Source organism: Sarcophilus harrisii, chromosome 3 (assembly GCF_902635505.1).
Source record: "Sarcophilus harrisii chromosome 3, mSarHar1.11, whole genome shotgun sequence".
Lineage (NCBI taxonomy): Eukaryota > Metazoa > Chordata > Mammalia > Dasyuromorphia > Dasyuridae > Sarcophilus > Sarcophilus harrisii.
Genome location: NC_045428.1, coordinates 158,196 through 178,044, shown reverse-complemented (window position 1 = coordinate 178,044; position 19,849 = coordinate 158,196). Strand labels below are relative to the sequence as shown.

Here is a 19,849-nt window from a genome sequence, read left to right as displayed (position 1 = left end):
ATAGCAGGTTCTGCCTGTCCACGCTCCAGCCACAAGGGCAACATCGCAGACATCTTGGAGGATTGCAGGTTCTGAGAAGGTTCCGCAAACCCAGGAAACGGCTACTCAGAGATGGGAGGGACCAACCCGAGCGGCCACGCCTCCACAGCGATGCTAACAAAGTCAGAGTTTCCAGCTACGCTGCGGATTGGTGAGCGACCCAGGCTGTGCGTTAGGCAGTGACTCCGCCCTGGTCGCCTCCGGTTCTGATTGGGCAGAAGAGAGGAGGTTACTGATTGGACAGAGAGGAGAGAGCGCCGATTGGACGAGCACGCGAATGGGCGTTCATAGGCTGGAGCAGAGAATGGCGAGCGCTGGTTGGATAGCATGGGGGGCGGGACTCAGTAGGGCAGCGCGGGGAAAGATGGCGGCGGCCGAGGAGGCCAGCGGAGACGGCGAGCAGTGGCGGCTGTGGTTACCCCAGCACGTTGTGTTCGTGCGGCTACGAGAGGGCCTTCGGGACCAGAGCCCTCCTGCGCCAGGTGCCGAGCAGCCAAACCCACCTACCCTTACTCGGAACCTTCTCTTTGGGCTCGGTGCTGAACTCTTCCTGTGGGATGGTGCAGCCGGCGCTTTCTTGGCAGTGCGCTTGCGCGGCCCGGGTCCCGCCCCTAGCGACGGGAGCGGAGGTGGCGGGAGCAGCGTCGGAGGCGGAGGCAGCGGTGGAGGAGGGGGCGGAGGCAGCGGTGGAGGAGTAATTGGAGGCGGAGGCGAGGGCCCCGCCCTGAGTCGCTACCAGGTAACGGCGGTGCCGGACTGCTCCTGCGCGGGAGAGTGCCGGGCGGGGTTTGTTGCTAGGCGCTAGCAGGAACTAGGCCGTTACTCGAGCTGGAGTGCGCCTGCGCGGGATGTGCTGTGGGCTGGGGGTCCTGCATGAAAACCTCTTCCATAGGCCCTTCTTGTCCAGCCTCCCACCCTCTCTGGTAGGGATTGTTTCTGTCCGTCAGACTCCGTGACCTGGTTTGGGTTTTTCCTGGCAGCTCATTTTGCAGATGGGAAAACTGAGGCAGACGAGGTTAAGTGACCTGGTCAAGGTCACACAGCCAGGAAATGCTGGAGGCCCCATCGGAAGTCGGAGCCCAGAGCTTTCTCCCCTGCCCCAGGCTTTTGCACGCGCACACATACAATTTGGCACCCAGAAAAGCAGCCTGTGGCCCCTCGGCCTGGGGCAGCTTCTTGTAGGTGGGCTCTCCCTACCCAGGAACTTCGGGGCTTCCGTGGGAAGACTTTCCAGGGTCCTGGCCCTCCGATGGGCCGGCTTAATGGAGATTAAGAGGCTAAGCAGGCAGGACTCCCCGAGTCACCAGTGGTTGGAGGAGATGTGGAAAAATGGGGACACTATACTTTGTGGGTGGAGCCATTCTGGCTCAGGAAACTACCAAGGAAGAACTGACGGAGGCTGAACGGAGATAGTTCTCGCTTCTTGCAACATAAATAACGTGATGATGTTTTCCATGATTTCATATCTACAATTGATTTAATAATGGTTTGGGGGTTGGAGGGAGAGAATCTGAGACTTTTTTTTGTTTTTAAAAAAACCCATTGCCATAGGAGATTTGATTTAAGAGTTTTGGAGGCCCGCTTCTTAATCCACACTATTGAGGAGAATAAGGTCTAGAGAGGAAGGGATTTGGTCACAGAGGCCCTTCTCTATACAGTCATCAAGATCATAGTACTTGTTTTGCTGCTTTTCCTAAACCATATTTCTTCTCGTCACATAGATCAGTCCCAATCCATTGCAAATGCCTACTTAATTATAGGCTTAACTCCTTTGGGTGATTGAGGAGAAGCTTCTTGCCTGCTGGCCTGCTACAAAAAACTCACTCTCCTCACTGGCCAAGGTCAGAAGTTGAGGAGAGAAGGCTAAGAAAGAGGGAGAACACAGAGAAGAGAACTCTGGGCCTGCAACAGGAGGTTTGCCCTCGTCTTGCACGAACTAAGAGTAACTTCTCTGCCTTCTCTTGACTCTTCTTGGGAGAAAGGGTTAAAATACCAGAAGCATACCAGTCAACTAGGACCATACATATGGGCTTTTCTCCATTTCCAAATAATTAACCTTTCCCCATCAACATTAATTCTAGCTTGTTCTAATTTCCAGAGATTGCTTTGTATAAATCCGCCCCTGTTTGAAGTCTACCAAGTCCTGTTAAGTCCAACTCATCATCATGTGGCACTTATTGGAACCAAGGGACTCACTGTCTTGGAGCTGCCTAAACGATGGGGGAAGAATTCTGAATTTGAAGGTGGGAAATCAACGGTAAATTGTAGGTAAGTTAGATCTTCCGTCAGGTTTTGATCTGGGTCAGTTCTGGCACATGTAGGTAATGTTTTAAGGCATGATTGTGTAGGCTGTGTGTGGGCAGGGGCAGTTTTGTTGATGGTGGGAAAGTTTTTGCTTGTGTTTTTGGCAGAATTAGTGATTTAATCACAGCAGATATGTTTTGTTCTCTAAAGTTTGATATCTTGTCTTTGGATGTCCGTCAAAAGCAAAGTTTGGGGCCTATTGTTTTGGGAGGGTCAATGATGTTTCTTGTCTTATAGCACAACTCCTATAGCTGAGAGGTTCTTCAGTAGCTCCCCTTCCTTGAGCTTGAAGCACGCCGCCTGGTACCCAAGTGAAGTGCTCGACCCCCATGTGGTACTGCTGACATCAGACAACGTGATCCGGTAAGGGCTGGTCCTGATGGCTGAAAATGCCACAACTTGGGTCTCCTCAGGAGGACCCAGCTATAGAGGGAAGGGAAGAGAAGGGCTTCCTTCAGAAGACCTCTGGTCAGGGGCTATGGGAAAACTGAGCATTTCTGAGCCTCCCAGGAGTCTGGGAGATAAGAAGAGTTAGGAGAGAAGAGGATGGTTGTGTCCATGCAACCTCCCTCCCTCTCACCAAACCATGATACGATGTTCCTTGCTGTTGCCTTTGCATTCAGGATTTGCCTCGCCAAAGCATGAGCTGGCCTTCCCCTAACCCTCACGCTCCTTTGTTTCTGGGTTTTACTGGTAGTGAAAGAATCAGCCTTGAAGAGTTGGATCCCTCCTTCAGGGAGGGCCCTCAGAGGACTGGCTGAGGGTCTGACTCGAAGGGAGGTGGATAAAGCTTTGGAAGGAGATTGGAAGCTGCTGTGCCTGTGATCCAGCCCTGAAGCTGAAACTGGGAGGGTGAGGCCTTCAGAGATTGGTTGGCAGGCGAGGATCTCCTATATGGAGGAGCTAGAGCTCGCCTTACACATGGCCTATACCAAGCCTGTCGGAGGAGAAGGGCACAGGCTTCTTGGGAGTCTCTGGCCATGGGGTTCCCTAGATTTTCCAGCCTGGAGCTCATGCTTCACTGGCCAGAGACATCTCCAGACCACAGGGAGGCTCAGACAAGGGTTTTGTGAGCCCTTCACTGGCCTCTTCAGGTCTTTGTTAGAGGGGTTCATATGTGGCCAGACTATTCCTGAAACTTTCTTTGTATTTGAGTTGATCCAAAGTCCTAATTTGTTCTTCAGGGTGAGAGCTCTCTTCCTGGCTTTGAGTCGTCTGCAGGTCATACACCTTTGCCCAAGACATTAATAAAAATGTGAAAAACCACACACACAGCAGTGAGCATAGAGCCCTGGAGCTCTCCACTGGAGCCTTTGTGCTGTTATTTTTTGGGAGGATGCTCTCTCCAATGAGCTTTTAATCCCCAGATGCGATCTTTATTGTCCCTGACTTTTCTGGGGCCTTGAAGGCTGCTACCAGTAATTTTTTCCTCCTTGAAGCTCTCTTGGTTCTTATCCTCTTCGGATCACTCCTTTACTGGATCTAAGCCTCTTAACCTTCTCTTCTCTCTACTGGGTGCGATCTCATCAGCTTTGACTTTTTTTTTTAATCAATTTTTTTTCTGATGATATGTGTATATTAACTTTTTTAAAATAGACATTTTTTTCATGAATCATGTTGGGAGAGAAAAATCAAAAAAGGGGATAATCTTTGAGAGAGAAAAAACAACAAAAGTGAATTCTGCTGACTTCTAATCGCATCTTCAGCTGCTTTTCAGATATCTTTAACTTGATGTCCAACAGACATCCCAAACTCCCCTTAAACGCTCCTCCCTACTACCTTCCCCATTACTGTTCAGTGCCCCCCCCCCTTCCGTGCCCCCCAGTCCCCAGATTCACCACCCTTGGAATCATCTCTCTCAATTCTTCCCTCCCCCAATATCTAAAATGGTTTCAAGGTATGTCACTTTCACCCCTGCAGCATCTCTTGTCAATTCAACTGCTAGATTTCTGATAGATTTCACCTCTGCAGGATCTTCTGTCAGTTTCACCCCTGCTGCATCTCTTGTCAGTTCCTCTGAGGATCTCTTAATCGATTTCACCTTTGTACTGCATCTCGTAGGTGAAGGCTCCTGTCACCTTAGTAGTTGGGGGGTGGGGGGGGGAGAGTCTGCCTTCCTTTATTCAGTAACCTCCATTGACTCCCTTACTCCAGGATCAAATAACCTTTACCCTAAAATCCTCTGACTTTCAAAGCCCTGCATAATCTCACTCCTTCCTCCTTTTCCAGTTTCCTTAGGCTTCACTTCTTGACACATTCACTTTGAGCCAGTTATGCTGGACTTCTGGCTTTTCTTCCTACGTTCCAGGCCATCTCTCTCACCGGCTCTTCCCTATTCCTGGAGTATGATTCATTATCTCTGCCTCCTGGATTCTTTCAAGTCTTGGCTAAAATCCTATTTTCTACAAACAAGACATGGATAGAAAAGTGACAGTCAACTGAAGCATTTTTAACTCATTCCCTTCCCCCCCCCCGCCCCCAAACATTTCCTTCTCCCTGACTTCCCAACTGCTGGGAAGGGCCCCACTATGCTCCTCCTCCTTTAGGCTCACAACTGTGGTGTCATCTGGACCATTATTCCTCCTTCCAGTCTTTCCCCTCTTTTCTTCATCCTCTGTTGAACTGCCAAGAAGATTTCCCTGAAGTACTAAGGTTAGAGTCACTCTGGAGAGGGATGGGGGAGAGAGCTTATGGAGGACAGTGATCACCCAGAGACATAAGGAGCCAGGATGAAACTTGGGAGTGTTGAAAGATGTAGGACCAGGAAAACTTCAGGCTGGCCACCAGGTATTCAGTAGCCTTTGAGTCTGGCCAAGGAGGAGGGATGACACATTGTCTTGTCCTTCCCAGCTTTGCCAGTGTGGAGGTGATGGCGAAGAATGCTGCATGTCCTGAACTATTCGATTTCTTTTTATTGTCATAATGGAAGAGGGAATGATGCAAGAGGGAATAGAACTGATGCTAGTGGGGGGACAAAATTTCTATGCAGTTTTTGCAAATTTGAGTTTCATTGTGAAAGGAAAGAGGCTACTTTTCATGCGTGGAAGAGATTAGGGATTTCTTATTTTTTTTTAAAAAGGCTTGGATGGGCCTGAGTCTGTTTTTAGGGGATGGAAGAGATCCCAGTAGAGAAGGTAAGGAGAGAAGGGACTCCTAGGGGTGGAGATCACTTTGTTTGTCCAAAGTCCTGGTCTCCGAGGTGTGGGCAAGTGACTGCAGGTAAAGGGCACAGAAGGGAGGTTCCCCATCCCCAACCCATCTTTCTAGCCCTTCTGGCTCTAGACTGCACTGGGCACCTTGGACACCTTGGCTAGCATGGAACGCTGTTGGACCAAAGCTGGACAGAAGACTGGGCTGGGGGAATTGGCTAGACTGGAAGACATTGGGAGACGATGGAGTGCCAGAAGGAGTGTGGGATCTTAAGTTTGCATTATTAAGTGCTTGGTTTTCTCCCCTTGGGCCCTCACTTCCAGAATCTATTGTCTGCGAGAGCCCCAGATCCCAGTGAAGGTGATCCCCCTGTCTGATGCTGAGGAGGAAAGTTTGATCCTTAACAAAGGGTGAGTCTGGGGAGGGGGGGCACCAACTATGAATGTCTACATCAGGACCCCTGGCCAGAGTAAGGGGAACCATCAGCCGCCTTCCCAGGCTTATTCTTGTCTTTTGGGTAGGAGCCTGAGGGGCCCCCAGGTCTGGGGTCTGAGTCTCGAGTGTGACAGATTCACATCACCGCCTTAACCCCACAGGACAACTAGTGATCCCAAGGGCCGAGACCCCAGTTCCTTTTGTGTGGCTGGGCTCAGGGGGCCAAAGACTGGAGGAGTTCAGTGGAGGCTGACTGCTGTCCGTTGGTGGGGGGGAGGGAGGAGGATGTCCTTAGAGAGAACTTTGAATGAGATAATACCTGTCAAAAGAACTCTCTCTCCCCTTTTAGACCCTTGAGGCCTGCCCCATTTTACTGGTGAGGAGACTGAGGCTCCACTCTTATACCCCCTGTGGGTCCTTGGGTCCAGCCCTTCCTTGGGGCTGAGTAGGTCTGGCTGAGGGCCTAAAGCTCATGGTGGACTATGTCCCACCCCTCCTTGGTAAACCCCAGTGGCTCCCTGCTGTCGTCAGGCCCTCGTCCCTGCTCTGAACGGCCCCTTGCTTGTCTCCTTGGCCTCAGAACCCGCCCGGCCCCACGGTCTCTCCCTGAGATGCTCTCTTTTGTCTGTCCTCCTTCCAGGAGGGCGTACACGGCATCCCTCGGGGAGACGGCTGTCGCCTTTGACTTCGGGCCTCTGGCCACAGTGCCCAAAAACGTCTTTGGGCAGCGTAGCCAGGAGGAGGTGCTGGCTTACCCACTGTACATCCTGTACGAGAACGGGGAGACCTTCCTTACCTATGTGAGTCTGATGCAAAGGTAAGCTGGGCTGGCCTCCCTCGGGGGAGGCCGGAGGTCCACCAGGGAACCTTACCCGAAAAAGACGGGGGTGGGGAGATACCGGCCGAGGAAGCGCGTGGAACTCCCGGAGAGCGCCAGGAGGAGGCAGACAGGATGGGGAAGGACTGGAAAGGTTACAGATGGGACCCGCTTTCCGGGCTTTGAAGCATGGCCATCTGCACCAAGGAACTGGCGTAGAGGGCAGGGAAGAAGGCTGTGGGTTGAGCATCCACTTGCCCAGTGTCCCTGCCAGCCTACTACCTTCTGTGGTTCCCCCACTGGCGACTGGGTAGTGCAAAGGTCAGAGATGCAGGGGTCATTGAACCCATGGAGAGTAGGAAGTTAGGCTCCCATCGCTGCCCAGGACTGATCTTTTACTAGAAAGATTGAAGTTGCTGACACCGAGTGAAAACAAAGGGATTGATAAAATGAGATAAAAGCGTCGAGTCATGAATCCTGAGAGTCGACTGACTGCAGAAAGGGGATCCCACTCCCCTGGTGCTGACCAGGAGGTCTCAGGCAAGGTCTGGGAAGTGCACAAGCGGCCGACAATGGGGACTAAGGAGTGGCCAAACTGACTGTTGGTGGGGCTGGGAACGGAGCCGGCCATTGTGGAGAACTGGAATGCAACTTGGGACTATGCCCGGAGGGCCACCGAACTGACCTGTGGCCCAAGGACCTTTGTCCCATGATCATACGGCAGCTCTCTCTGCGGTGTCTGAGAAAGGGAAATTGGAGGGGCGCCCCCTCCCGAGGACACGGCTGCCCAAGCTGGGGTGCGTGATGGTGGCAGATTGGGACACGCTGCAGCAGGGCCGGTGGGATGCGGCCCCCAGACCATCCCCGAGGGCCGTCAGCCTCCAAGAGACCTGAGGAGCTGAGTGCACGGAAGCGCTTTCACTCCATTTTTTACCAGGATCCATCACATCTTGTCCAAGATGACTGCCCTTTTGTGACCGTTTCTGAGGGGGCCGCCACGGGATGGGGCTGGGGACAGGCAGGTGCGTCCCTCAACGGTCTGAGGCACGCTGGACTCTGGGACCCCTTTGGGTCACCTTCCCCAGCTCGTCTGACAGAGGAGCACATTGGAATGACTTGCCTCGTGTCCCTGAGACCGGATCGGAACTCGGATCCTCTCGACTGCACCGTGCTGTCACAGGGGACCGGAAGACTCGGCTCCCCCTGGTGCCTCCCTCCGTTTCCTCATCTGTAAAGTGGGAACAGTGGCTGTGGTTGTAAGAGTCACAAGGAAGGTGCTTTGCACAGTTGAGCTTCGTTGATGCTTATCATTGGGGCGTATGGGTGTCCGAGGGGGTGCCCCCGAGCCCTAGCTGACAGACTGAGCCCCAGCGGGGCAGCTTGCCCAGCGGGTGCCCTGAAGGGCTCAGAGCTCTGTCACCCCTGCATCCCGGGACGTTGGCAACCCCCACTCACCCAACTCCGCCTTGGCCCTCTGGCCTAGGGACCCGCTGCGGAACCTGAGGAGAAGTGCCCTTGTCTGGCCGGGTTGGAGCGTTTCTCTTTGGTACAAGGGACAGCTCCCTGACAGAAACACTGAGGGTTAGGGGGTGGGGGGGTAGAGGTGAGATTTCTGAGGAGACTGGGGAACGCGCCCCCAGCGTCGCAGAGGGGGACCCTGAACCCCATATTCTTGGATCGAGGGCAAAGGAATAGCGTGGGTACGTCGGATGATGGCTAGTTTAGTTCAGACTTTTGTGAAATGCCTACTGTGTGCCTGGCCCCGTGCCCAAGGACTGTTCTCAGTTGCGGGTACAGAGGCCTGGAAAGATGGGGCAGTCCGGCTGGAAAGACAGGTGAACGCCAGGTCATTGGGTCCCGGCCTGCTGAGGTCCTGGAGATGCCCCGAGGGCGACCATCCCCACGGCCCGCTTTTGTTTCCTCAGCCTTGGGACCCTGGGAAAGCTCTTGGGTCCCCTGCCCATGCACCCGGCCGCCGAGGACAACTATGGCTACGACGCCTGCGCCATCCTCTGCCTGCCCTGTGTGCCCAACATCCTGGTCATCGCCACTGAGTCGGGCATGCTGTACCACTGCGTGGTACTCGAGGGGGAGGAGGAGGACGAGCAGCACGTGAGTGCCCTTGAGGGCAGGGCTGGCCCTCCACATGTGGCATTCTTGGGTCACAGCAGGGATGGGTCAGGGACCCCGGGGTGGGGGGGCCACATGGAAATAAAGGCCCCTTCTGAGGGGCTTAGGGAATTTCTTGAATAATGGGGGGATCTGGGCCCCGGTCCCCCTGAGGACGCGCGCTTGTGCCCTCCATAGTCGGAGAAGTCCTGGGACTCACGGGCCGACCTCATCCCTTCCCTCTACGTGTTTGAGTGTGTGGAGCTGGAACTGGCCCTGAAGCTGGCCTCCGGGGAGGAGGAAGATGACCCCTTCGAGGCCGACTTCTCCTGCCCCATTAAGCTGCACAGAGGTGAGGGGCCCCCCAAAGGCCAGGAGGAAGGGCTCCGAATGCCAACTGGTTTTTTGTATGGGACCCTCAAGGCCGTAGAGCCATTGGAGGTTGCGGTCCCAGGGGGTGCATGGAGGTTGGGGGTTAGGGTTTGAGGAGCAGAGGGGCCGTGTTGGGGAGACACATGGAGGCGGAATTGGTGGGCCTTGGCGCCATATTGGATTGTGGGGGTGGGGGAAGGGGGGGAAGGAGTCCTGGACACACTGGACGTCCGGCAGAACTTGGGGCATTTAGGGAGATCAGAGAATCTGGTGTGGAGTTACTGAATCCATAATGGGGTCACTCAGGGCCCAGCTGTGGCTCGAGGGCGGTCAGAGGGAACCCAAAGAGATGCTTCCAGCTCTTGCCCGCCCCTACCGTGTCAGGGGTAGCTGAGAGGGTGGGGTGGGCGCCGGTGCCCACTTTGGGATGAGGAAAGGGGAGTGGTGGTGGGGGAGGGGGCTACGTGGTTGAGGATCCTGAGCTGGGAGCCCTCCACTTCTGACTCTAATCGGGGAGGAGTGTGGGTGGATGTTGGGGGGGGGGAAGGAGATGGGGGGAAGGACTGCTCCCACACGCTCGAGGGGGCCCTTGTGGACCTTCTGCCTCAGGAGCCCCTCCCCTCCCCCTGCAGACCCCAAATGTCCTTCCCGGTACCACTGCACCCACGAGGCTGGTGTCCACAGCGTGGGGCTGACCTGGATCCACAAACTTCACAAGTTCCTTGGCTCGGGTGAGTTCTGCAAGGACAGCCATGTGGGAGGGAGCCCCCGCACACTGCCGTCAAGGGGAGGCGGGCCCCTGGACACCGCTTGTCTCTTGGCAGATGAGGAAGACAAAGACAGTTTGCAGGAACTGGCCGCCGAGCAGAAGTGCTTCGTGGAGCACATCCTCTGCACCAAGCCCCTGCCGTGCAGGTAGGTGCTGAAGGGGTCCCCGCGGGCAAGGGCCCGGGCGGGGCAAGGACCCAGGGAGGGGTCCCCGCGGGCAAGGGCCCGGGCGGGTCAGACCCCATCGTGGGTAGGTAACAAGCGCGAGCTGTCTCCCCAGGCGGCCGGCGCCCATCCGAGGCTTCTGGATCGTGTCTGACGTCCTGGGGCCCACCATGGTGTGCGTCACCAACACCTACGAGTGCCTGACCCGGCCTCTGCTGTGAGTATCTGCCCTGGGAGGGCCCGGAGACCCCGAATGCGGCATCTACACCGACCGTGTCCCGTCCTCCCCGGCAGGAGCACAGTGCACCCCACCTCCCCGCCTCTGCTGTGCGCCCGTGAGGACATCGGCGTGGCCCAGTCTCCCCTGCGCATTTTGGCGGAAACCCAGGACTCCTTTGAGAAACACATCCGGAGCACCCTGCAGCGCAGCGCCGCCAACCCCGTGTTCCTCAAGTACGGCGCCAAGGGGGGCCGCGGGCAGGGTCGGGGCAGGGGGCAGGGGGCAGGCGCCGGTGCCCCGGGAACGGGGGGGGTCTGCCCTTAGGAGAGCCCGAGGCGGCCCCGCCACTGAACTCCGGGGCTCTCCCCACCGCGAGCCGGTTGGAAGGAGGGGCCTAATGGGCTCCCCCACTTCCCCCTCCAAGATCCTCGGACAAGGACGTGGCGCCCCCTCCCGAAGAGTGCCTGCAGCTGCTCAGCCGCGCCACCCAGGTGTTCCGGGATGAGTACATCCTGAAGCAGGACCTGGCCAAGGAGGAGATCCAGCGCAGGTGGGAGGGGGGCACTGCCCGGGGAGGGAGTCACGACCGGGAGGGGGAGGGGCACCTGCCCGGGGAGGGGGGCCCCGACCGGGAGGGGAGGGGCACCGCCCGGGAGGGAGTCACCGACCGGGAGGGGGAGGGCACCCGCCCCGGGGAGGGGAGTCACGACCGGGAGGGGGGGAGGGGCACTGCCCGGGGAGGGGAGTCACGACCGGGAGGGGGGGAGGGGCACTGCCCGGGGGAGGGGAGCCACGACCGGGAGGGGGGGGCACTGCCCCGGGGAGGGGAGTCACGGCCCCCGGTTACCTTTGCCTCGTTCTTAAAGGGTGAAGTTGTTGTGTAGCCAGAAGAAGAAGCAGCTGGAAGACCTCAGCTACTGCCGCGAGGAGAGGTGAGGGCGGGGCCGAGGGGGGGCCGGGCCCCAGGCCGGGGGGGGGGGTGCGCGCGCCCAGCGGCCTCCTTCCCGTCCCTCCCCAGGAAGAGCCTCCGGGAGACGGCCGAGCGTCTGGCCGACAAGTACGAGGAGGCCAAGGAGCGCCAGGAGGACCTCATGAACAGGTGGGGCGGGCGCCAGGGGCGGGCAGTTGGGGGCGGGACCTCGGGGGCGGGCGGGCTGGGGGCGGGACCTCGGGGGCGGGCGGGCTGGGGGCGGGGCCTCCCCGCCGAGGCAAGCCTGGCACTTCTTTCCGAGGAAGGATGAAGCAGCTGCTGCGTAGCTTCCACTCGCAGCTCCCCGTGCTCTCGGACAGCGAGCGGGAGATGAAGAAGGAGCTCCAGCTGATTCCGGACCAGCTGCGGCACCTGGGCAACGCCATCAAGCAGGTGAGGGGCGGGCGGCTGGGAGGGCCCGAGGGGCGGGCGGGGCCTGGGGGCCGGCCCGAACCAGGCTGTGCCCGCCCAGGTCACCATGAAGAAGGATTACCAGCAGAGGAAGATGGAGAGGGGCACGAGCCCGCAGAAGCCCACCATCACGCTCAGCGCCTACCAGCGCAAGTGCATCCGGACCGTGCTGAAGGAAGAGTGAGTGAAGGGCCCTGTCCCCGGGGGGCGGGGCCGGGGTCGCAGCCTGGGCGGGAGCCTCACCCGCTGGCTTTTCAGGGGCGAGCACATCCGGGAGATGGTGAAGCAGATTAATGACATCCGGAACCACGTGAACTTCTGACCCAGCGCTGCCCACCGCACTGCCCTGCCCGGAGCCGGAGGGAGGGTGGGGGGCTCCACTCATTTGGTTTTGTAATAAGAAATAGCAAATAAATACTTTTTATAATGAAGGCAGGAGTGGGCACTGAGGGAGCGAGGAGGGAGGGGCCTCCCTACACTCACGGGTAAAGGGCTGAAACTCTGAACATGTGCACTGGAATCAGAACTGAGCACTTTAAGGCTAATTACTGATTGGTCCGTACTCTATTCGCATATACTTGGAAAAATGACCCTTCCCGCGGTGCTGGCTGGAGCTTTTAGTGTATACAGAGAACTGTGGGAGGGATTAGGGGGTGGAGCGAGACAAGCCAGAGTCACTTTGGAGGAGCATGAGGAGAAAGGAGGTTGGTTGGTGAAGAGCTGGTTTTAGTGGCTCCCCTCCCCCTTCATCCCCTTCACTTCTCCCCCTAACGACCAAGGACTTTTGCTTGTCCTGACTCAGACTGATTCTGAGGCCTCCAGGAAACTAACCCAGACTTGACACACAGGGCCCTCCCTGTGCCCACACTGATCTCACGGCCCCAGCAGGGGTGTCTCTGCACACACACACTGACCACAGGGCCCCAGTGGGCAGCAGCTTTTGTTTTTAATGCGCACACGCTTCAGAACACACCTTCAGTACAGTTAACAATGGTTACAGTTGATTGACAGCCACAATCGCACAAGACACTGACGGCGCGCTTGGCCGCTACTCTGTCTCTGGGGAGTGGGGGTACAGAATGGGGAAAGGGGGGCTGCTTCGGCTGTCAGAACGGATGCCAGGGACCTCTCCATCCCTTCCCTTTGGATCCATCTGCAGCCTCCCAAGGCTTTCAAGGGCACTCCAGGGGCCTCAGTGGGACGCTTCCTCCAGGGCAGGGCTTGCCCCCAATTAATGTAGCTATCACTCTAAAGCTACCAAAAAAGCCCTCCAGAAATTAACAAACAGCCGGCCGTTTTCCCCAGGCAGGGTCCGGGCACATTCAGTCTTCGAGATGGCAAAGTCGAGGGGGGGAGGGAGGCTGGCCACCACGGATGGCGGTCCTCCTGAGGAGGCGGCTCTGGGTGGACGAGGGCTTCCAGGTCACGTGTTTGTGCTTTTCTCCCACCTCTGTGCATTCCCGGAGCCACACTTCCACGCTGACCTAAGCGGGTTCACGTGGGGAAGTTGGTGGGAGCTCGGGCCCCCGGGCAAGACAGCGGCTTTGTACTGGCCTGGCGCTGCCCTCGCCATCCAACCACCTGCTCGCCAAGTCGTATTTTAATATAAAATATTCCTACGGCAGACCCACCCCATCTCCTAGCCAAACACTGTCGCGGACCGGCCCCGGCCCAGCAGAAAGTGAGGGGTGCTGCCGTCAGGCCGTCCTCCTCGGGACCGTCAGTATAGTTCCAAAAGCCCCGGACCGCTTCGGGGAATGGTCAGGGCCCCACAGGGGAAGCCGGACGCCAAGCGCGGGAGGGCCACCAAGCTCCCGTGAAGACGTCCTTTCCTGCCCGGCTGGCACAACAAAGTCTTTGCTCCTTCCCTGTTCTCTTCAGATCCTTCCGTTAAGAGTTAAATAATAATTAACATCGCTATAAAGATGAGTTAAAAACCCCAAGTGAAGTCTGGGTGTCCGTGGCGCGGGCCGTCATGTCTCGGGGAGCTGGTTAATGTCCGTCAGTTTTGTGTCATTCAGGATGGCCCGGATTCTCTCCAAGGAGTCTGCCTGCCGGATCCGCTCGAGCTGGACCTGGGGGACCAGTGGGGATGGGTGGTCAGTGGTGGAGGATGGGGAGGCGCCACACCCCAGGGGAGACTCTGAGCTGGATTTCCTCCCTGCCCCCAGCTGTCCAGCTTCCCCCCGAGATCCTTTGTGTGCAAGGACCCAGCAAAGGCCAGGGAGAGCTCAGGAAGGGATTCCCCACCCACAGGGTCAGGAAGAGGCCTGGACCCCTCCCTTCTGGGCCCCCCCACTCGGGAGCTCGGGACGGGCCCTCACCTGCAGCGTCTGCGACAGTTTGACAAAGTCTCTCTGCACCTGCTCGCTAACGTCCAGCTCGGTCTGCAGACGCTGGGCTTTGTTCTTCTCTTCAAACATCAGCTGCTCCACGTTGGTCTGCAAAAGACTCGGGGTCAGAGGGGGTTCTCTGCCAGGGGCCCCCAAACGAACTAGGGCCACTGTAGGGAGCCCCCAGAGAACACAGTAAGGATCCACCTCTCGGATCGGGCCCCCAAGGGGCAGACCTCCCCTGGGAAAGGGGGCAGCCCCTACAGGTCTTCCTCAGCACTGGGTCTGCCCTAAGCCTGTGCTGGGACTGGCCGGTCAAGAGTCCGCCCCATAAGGCCCTTTAGGGTGATGCCAACAGGATAGGGAGAGGGCCACAACAGGGCCCCTAAAGGAGCCGCCACCGGCTGTCAGCCCATCCTAGAGATGAGGAAACTGAGGCCAGAGAGAGGAAGGCTGCAGGCCGGCACAAGGAGATGGTGGCGGGCAGTGGTCGGAGGAGAGTCAGGGGACCACCCCAGGGCCGGCCCCAGCCACCTTGGCTGCTGTCTCCCTCTTGAGCTGTTCCTCCAACGTCATCTCGGCCTGCCGCAGGCTCTCCAGCTGCTCCGTCCGCTCTCGGAGGCCCGATTCCAACTGGGGGAGGGTGGGAGGGAAGAGCGTGAGGAGCAAGACCCCAGGGTGGCCACAAGCTCCCCCCCCCCCTCAACAAAGCAGGGCCGCCCAGCAGCAGCCCCCTCCCCAAGAAGCACCCACCTGCTCCTTGTCAGCTTTCAGTCTTTCCAGCTCGGCTTTCAGGCTAGAGATGGACGCTGGAAGGGCATTGTGGGGCAGTTTGGCTGGTGGTCCAGGCTCCTCCCCGCCCCACCTTCCCCCAATTCCCCTTCCCTCCACTTTCCCCCACTTCTCCCTCCCTCCACTTCCCCCCTCTCCCCTACGCCGCCCCCTCCCACGCCCCATCCCCGTACCGATCTCCTCCTTGCAGGTCTCGATCTCCAGCTGCAGCGTCTCCTCCAGGTTCTCCTTCAGACACTGCTCGGCCTGGATCTGCTCCTTCAGGAAGAGGATCTCGGCCTTGAGCTTCTCCTCCGCGTGGTCGGCCGCGGTCCGTGCGCTCACCATGCTCTCGCGATACCTCAGCACCAGCTCCCGTAGCTCCTGCTCCGAGGGGAGGGCTGGGCTTAGGCGGGAGGGGCCGGGCGGAGGTTCAGGAGCCTCCCCCACTGCCTCGGGCGGTCACCCCTGTTACCTCGGCGGCCTCTGGGAGGACAAAGTCCTCGGCCTGCTGCAAAGCCAGGTGAAGGCCGTGCTTCCCCTGCAAGCTCTCGTTCTCCTTCTGCAGCCGGGCCAGCTCCTCTGAGACCTGCTCCCGCGACTGCATGAGTACGCCCTGGGAACGAGAATGCGCCCTCAGACACCGGGCTCTGTCCCCTTCTGCCCCCCCCCCTCCTCCCATGGGACTGGAGCCGCGTCTGGGGAGTAGGGGTCTGGGAGGCAAAGCCCCCAAAGCCTGGTCAAAAGCCAAGGAGGTCCCCACAGATGGCGCCCAGTGGGCTGGGCCGGGGTGGAGCTTGAAAATCAAGGCCATCTGGGAAGGCAAAATGGGCAAAGCCGGAAGGGGGAGAGGAGAGTGTCCCTACAGGCACCGTGGCCAGCATGGCACATGGCACATGGTACCTCTCTGATCCCTGTCCCAACCCTGAGGAAACTGAGGCAGCAGGCGACGGGCCCAGGCCTGCCCCCACACCCCAGGCAGGAGACCCCAATTACCATCTGCTCTTGGGCGTTCCTCTGGGCCTGCGAGAAGGCTTGCTGAAGCTCGCTCAGCGCCAGCTCCGAGGCGCGGGTCTGCAGCGCCAGGGCTGAGATCTGGGGCAAGGATAGACCCACGGCCTCAGGGCCTCTCCTCTGGCCAGACTCCCTGGTCCATGTAGGGACCGCTTCTCGCCCCCTCCACCCAGCAGGACCAGCAGGGCGGAGCAAGGCCGGCCTCCTCCCTGTGTGGCCTGGAGGCCCCCAGACTCTCTGGAAGGCCCCCGAAGCCCCCAGACCCCAGGGGAGGCCGTAGGCCACACACCTGCTGGCCCGACTCCTCGGCGCTCTGCCTCATCATCTCTTCCAGGTCCTGCTTGTCCTTCGCCGTCTTCTCCAGCTGGTCATTCACCTGCCTGAGCATCCCCTGGAGCTTCTTCACCTGTGGCGGGTGGCAGGGGAGGCTCCAGCCGGGCCACTTGCAGGCTTTGGGGGAGGGGGAGCTCGTGGGCTTTAGCTCTAGTGGGAGTGGGGCACTTGTGGGCTCTAAGAAAGGGGGCTACCGTGCCTAGAGCGCACAGTAGGTGCTTAATAAATACCCAGCCCCTGTGCTTGCTGCCTCGAGCCAGTTGGGCAAGGATGCCCCTCGTGGTGGCTTTGGAGGCGCTCACCTGGTCTCGGGTCTCTGCCTCCTGGGACTGGATGCCCTGGAGCTGCTTCTCGTAGTTGGAACACATGTCACAGCGCCGGCCAAGCTTGTTCCCAGCATTCTGCACCTAAGGACCACGACCGCCGCATCAAAGGCAGGGGACCAGGGGAAAGGGCCCCAAAGCCAAGATGCACCTCAGGGAGACCCTCGCCCTAATTCTTCAAGGAAAACCACCAGCAATTTGTGAGCCAGGAAACGCTAACAGAGAGCGATGGGAAGAAGCCGTGGCCCGACTGTCCCGATGTTGCCACAGAGACGCAGACGCTGGATGGGACCAGAAGCCGCTGGGCTCTGGGCCTCCCCACAGTCTGGAAGCAGGGCAGGCAGGCAGGCGGTCTCCTCACAGGGGAGCAGGAGCTGAAGAGCCTTCCCCGTAGGCCCAGCTGGCTGGGTACCCTCCCACCTTAGCAGCCCCTTAAAAAGTCATGAGGAGGCTACTTTCCCCCATCTGTGGGGCAGCTTTGGAAGGAAGAGCTGAAGAGAGGGTTCCCTGCGTTCTCAGGGGCGCTCCCACTCTCTCTTCAGACCCTGGGGGAGGCCGAGCTAGGGAAGGTGCTCGTAGAACCCTGAGAGAATTCGGCCCGACTAGTGTAGTGTAGGGGACCACCCAGGGACCCTCAACCCGGCCTCAGGACAGTCCATGATGGCCGAGGCTCGCTGATCACGCTCCCGAGCCCAAGAGACTACTCACCTCCTTCTGCAGCAGATTCCACTCAGTCTCACTGACCAGGCGGTAGCCGCTGGGAGAGACGTAGGCGCTCTCCACCCCCTGGGTCACGCTGGAAAGGAGGGAAGCGGTCTCCTCCTGCTCAGGAGTCATGGCCTTGATGGCCTTTTCCTGATCTTTGGTCAACATAAAGCCACTGGGCATCTGCAGGGACCCCAGTGAGGCCGTGTCGAAGTTCTCGCTCACAGAGTCGGCTCCCACCAGCGGGCCAAAGTCGGACTCATCCAGGTTCCCGGCCGACTTGGCCTTGTTGTTGTAGCCCAGGGTTTTGGACTGCAAGGACCCCGAGGTTCCCAGGCTGTCTGTGGACTGCGCCCTGCGAAGGCCATCCTTGAACACGTCACCGTCTGCTTTGCTGAAGGGATCGCCCGACGGCAGCAGCAGGTCGGCATCCAGCGAGTGGACCGAGCCGTGGGCGCTATCCAGATGCTCCTGAAAACCCAAAAGCGCCAATGGAACCCCTTTCCCAACTGCACAAGCCCCAGGCCAAGGCCGAGAGTGGCACGGTGTCCGCCGGCCGGCTGGCACCAGGATTCACCTGGGCCCGGGTGACAGAGCAGGACGAGGGAGCCGGGCCGGCGTCATGTCCCGAGAAGGGGGACGGCCTCTGGCACATGGCACCTTGTACCCCGTCAAAGGGTGTCCAGAGCATCACTGTCAGAGACAACTGGTGGTGATGGCGGTGAGGAGACCGCGTGCCCTCAGAGGCATGAAGCTGAGGGCCGGGGCAACCTCTGGCAGAAACCCAGAACTCGGCCGGGGAAGCACTGGAGGTGAGGGGGCATGGAAGGAGGAGGAAATGGGACTGGGGGGACCCCTGAAGTGGGCAACGGACCCTTGGAACAGCCAGGGAGTCAGTGGTGATTTGGGGTCCCACTTCAGTCCCCCCATCTCTCCTCCCTCCCTTCTCTCTCTCCCTTTATCCATTTCTCTGTCTCCCTATTCATCTCTGTCTCTGTATCCATCTCTATCCCCCTCTATGACCCTGGAGCAGGACCAGGGTGGGTGCCGGCCTTTACCTCCTCCAAGTGGGGGCAGGCCTCGTCCTGCACTGGAGCAAAAACCACGGGGACCCTGGCCTCCTCGTCGGCCTCCGTCTTCTCGGGCTCCTTCCTCTTGCTGACTCTTTCCTGCTCATCTTCCTCCTGAAGCCAACCAGAGCTCAGCCCGCGCCCCGGCTCCCTCGGCCAGCCCCCCTCCCCTGGGCGCGGGGTCCCACCTGATCCCTCTTCTTGCGCTCCTCCACCTGCCGCAGTTGCTCCGAGGTCAGCACCACCTCCAGCCGCTGCATGTCCCTCATGAGCAGCCGCTGCGACTCCAGGAACTGGTCGTTGGCCCTCTGCCATGTGTGCTTGAGCTGGTTGTGCTGCTGGCGCTCCTGCTCCAGCAGGCGGCACACTGGGCGACCGATGCCAGGAGTGAGCGCCCTGCCAGGGGCCCGGAGGCCGCCCCCCCATCCCAGGAGCCTGGGCCGGTGGGGGCTGGTAGGGGTGCACTCTCTCATCCACACAGACTCACTCAGCACCCCCACCCTCACTCAGGGCACAAACTGCAGACCTGGAACTTCCCCCCACTTGGGTCCCCAGAGCAAGATGAGAAGGGAATCCCTTTGGGGAAAAGGCAGAAGATCTGGCCAGAGCGGGAAAGCCTGCACATGGCTGACAGGGCAGCCTGCCCACCCATGGGTCCCCAAGGGAGCACGAGGGCCCCTGCTGGGCTCATGGCCCAGGGGCAACAAGGAGGCCTCGGGCCCCTCCTCCCCCATCAGGAGTCCTGGACAGACGCCCCAAGCAAGGCCTGCAGAGAGTCTGGCCCCATCTGTGGACCACCCCCAAAGGGAAAAGTCCAGAGGGGCAGCCTGGGCTGGAGGCAGGCCCCAGGGGCCCAGCTTGGGGAGCACATGGCTCCCCATGCTTTTACCCACAGACCACTCTGAGGAATCTGAGCAAGGAGGAATGACAATGACAGAACTCCCCAACGGCATTCTGGACCCAGGAGCTGACACCGGAGCCCACCCAGGGCCCTGGTCAGTGGGCACAGTGCCCGCGCTCACCTTCGTGCAGCTCTTTCCGCAGCTTCTCGGCGTCTTCCTGTAAGACGGACTTCTGGGTATTCAGCACGGCCACATACATCTCTAAGTCGGTACGACAGGACTTCTCGGCCTCCAAGTAGTGATTCAGCTCTCTCACCTGAAAGAAGCCCAGCGGCCAGTCACGCAGACTGTGCTGCGCCCACCCCCGGGGGCCAAAAACAACATTATGTTTCATGGCACTGACTTGTTCTCGCAGACCCAAGGCTGGGATGGACCCAAACAGATGGGACAGAGGGCCCAGGATGGACCTAAGCAGAGCAGTATGGACCTGAGCCAAAGGGGTGGACCCGAGAGGGCCGAAAGCCCACCTTGGAGGCTTCCAGTTCCTTGATCTTCTCCTCAGCCTCGGTCAGTTTGTCCTTCAGAGCCGCTATCTCCTTCTCCATCGGCATCACCACAGAACGTAGTTTCTCCGCATCCTCTTGGGCCTGAAGTAAACAGAAGGTAAGTCTGTGTTTTGGCTACTACCAAAGACTTTA

General features: G+C 58.9%; 2 protein-coding genes across 3 annotated transcripts in view; one reads left to right on the top strand and one right to left on the bottom strand.

The window, feature by feature from the left end:
* The first annotated feature begins 210 nt into the window (after positions 1-210).
* On the top strand, positions 211-12,191 carry NUP88 (nucleoporin 88). Of its 2 annotated transcripts, none has more exons than XM_031957331.1 (17): positions 211-778; positions 2,138-2,307; positions 2,581-2,706; positions 5,817-5,903; positions 6,569-6,745; positions 8,671-8,857; positions 9,053-9,206; positions 9,859-9,957; positions 10,051-10,141; positions 10,275-10,376; positions 10,454-10,612; positions 10,804-10,929; positions 11,246-11,311; positions 11,398-11,478; positions 11,616-11,742; positions 11,822-11,940; positions 12,019-12,191. In XM_031957331.1, exons 1-17 carry the CDS (start codon positions 317-319, stop codon positions 12,080-12,082), a joined length of 2,397 nt encoding a protein of 798 aa, XP_031813191.1. In that variant the 5' UTR covers positions 211-316; the 3' UTR covers positions 12,083-12,191. The 2 variants fall into 2 exon arrangements, with proteins under 2 accessions (XP_031813191.1, XP_031813192.1); XM_031957332.1 differs by lacking the exon at positions 211-778 and adding an exon at positions 845-962.
* Positions 12,192-12,682: 491 nt separating this feature from the next.
* The window catches only part of RABEP1 (rabaptin, RAB GTPase binding effector protein 1), a 39,824-nt gene continuing 32,657 nt past the window's right edge, over positions 12,683-19,849 (bottom strand). The window contains exons 5-18 of the mRNA XM_031957330.1: positions 19,679-19,798; positions 19,332-19,467; positions 18,498-18,676; positions 18,298-18,423; positions 17,243-17,710; positions 16,514-16,618; positions 16,168-16,284; positions 15,861-15,959; positions 15,340-15,480; positions 15,059-15,248; positions 14,847-14,902; positions 14,628-14,726; positions 14,085-14,201; positions 12,683-13,835 (exon numbers count right to left, since the gene is read on the bottom strand). Of these exons, the coding sequence (XP_031813190.1) occupies positions 13,734-13,835; positions 14,085-14,201; positions 14,628-14,726; positions 14,847-14,902; positions 15,059-15,248; positions 15,340-15,480; positions 15,861-15,959; positions 16,168-16,284; positions 16,514-16,618; positions 17,243-17,710; positions 18,298-18,423; positions 18,498-18,676; positions 19,332-19,467; positions 19,679-19,798 (2,055 nt within the window). The 3' untranslated portion in view covers positions 12,683-13,733. The remainder of the gene's footprint in view (positions 13,836-14,084; positions 14,202-14,627; positions 14,727-14,846; positions 14,903-15,058; positions 15,249-15,339; positions 15,481-15,860; positions 15,960-16,167; positions 16,285-16,513; positions 16,619-17,242; positions 17,711-18,297; positions 18,424-18,497; positions 18,677-19,331; positions 19,468-19,678; positions 19,799-19,849) is intronic.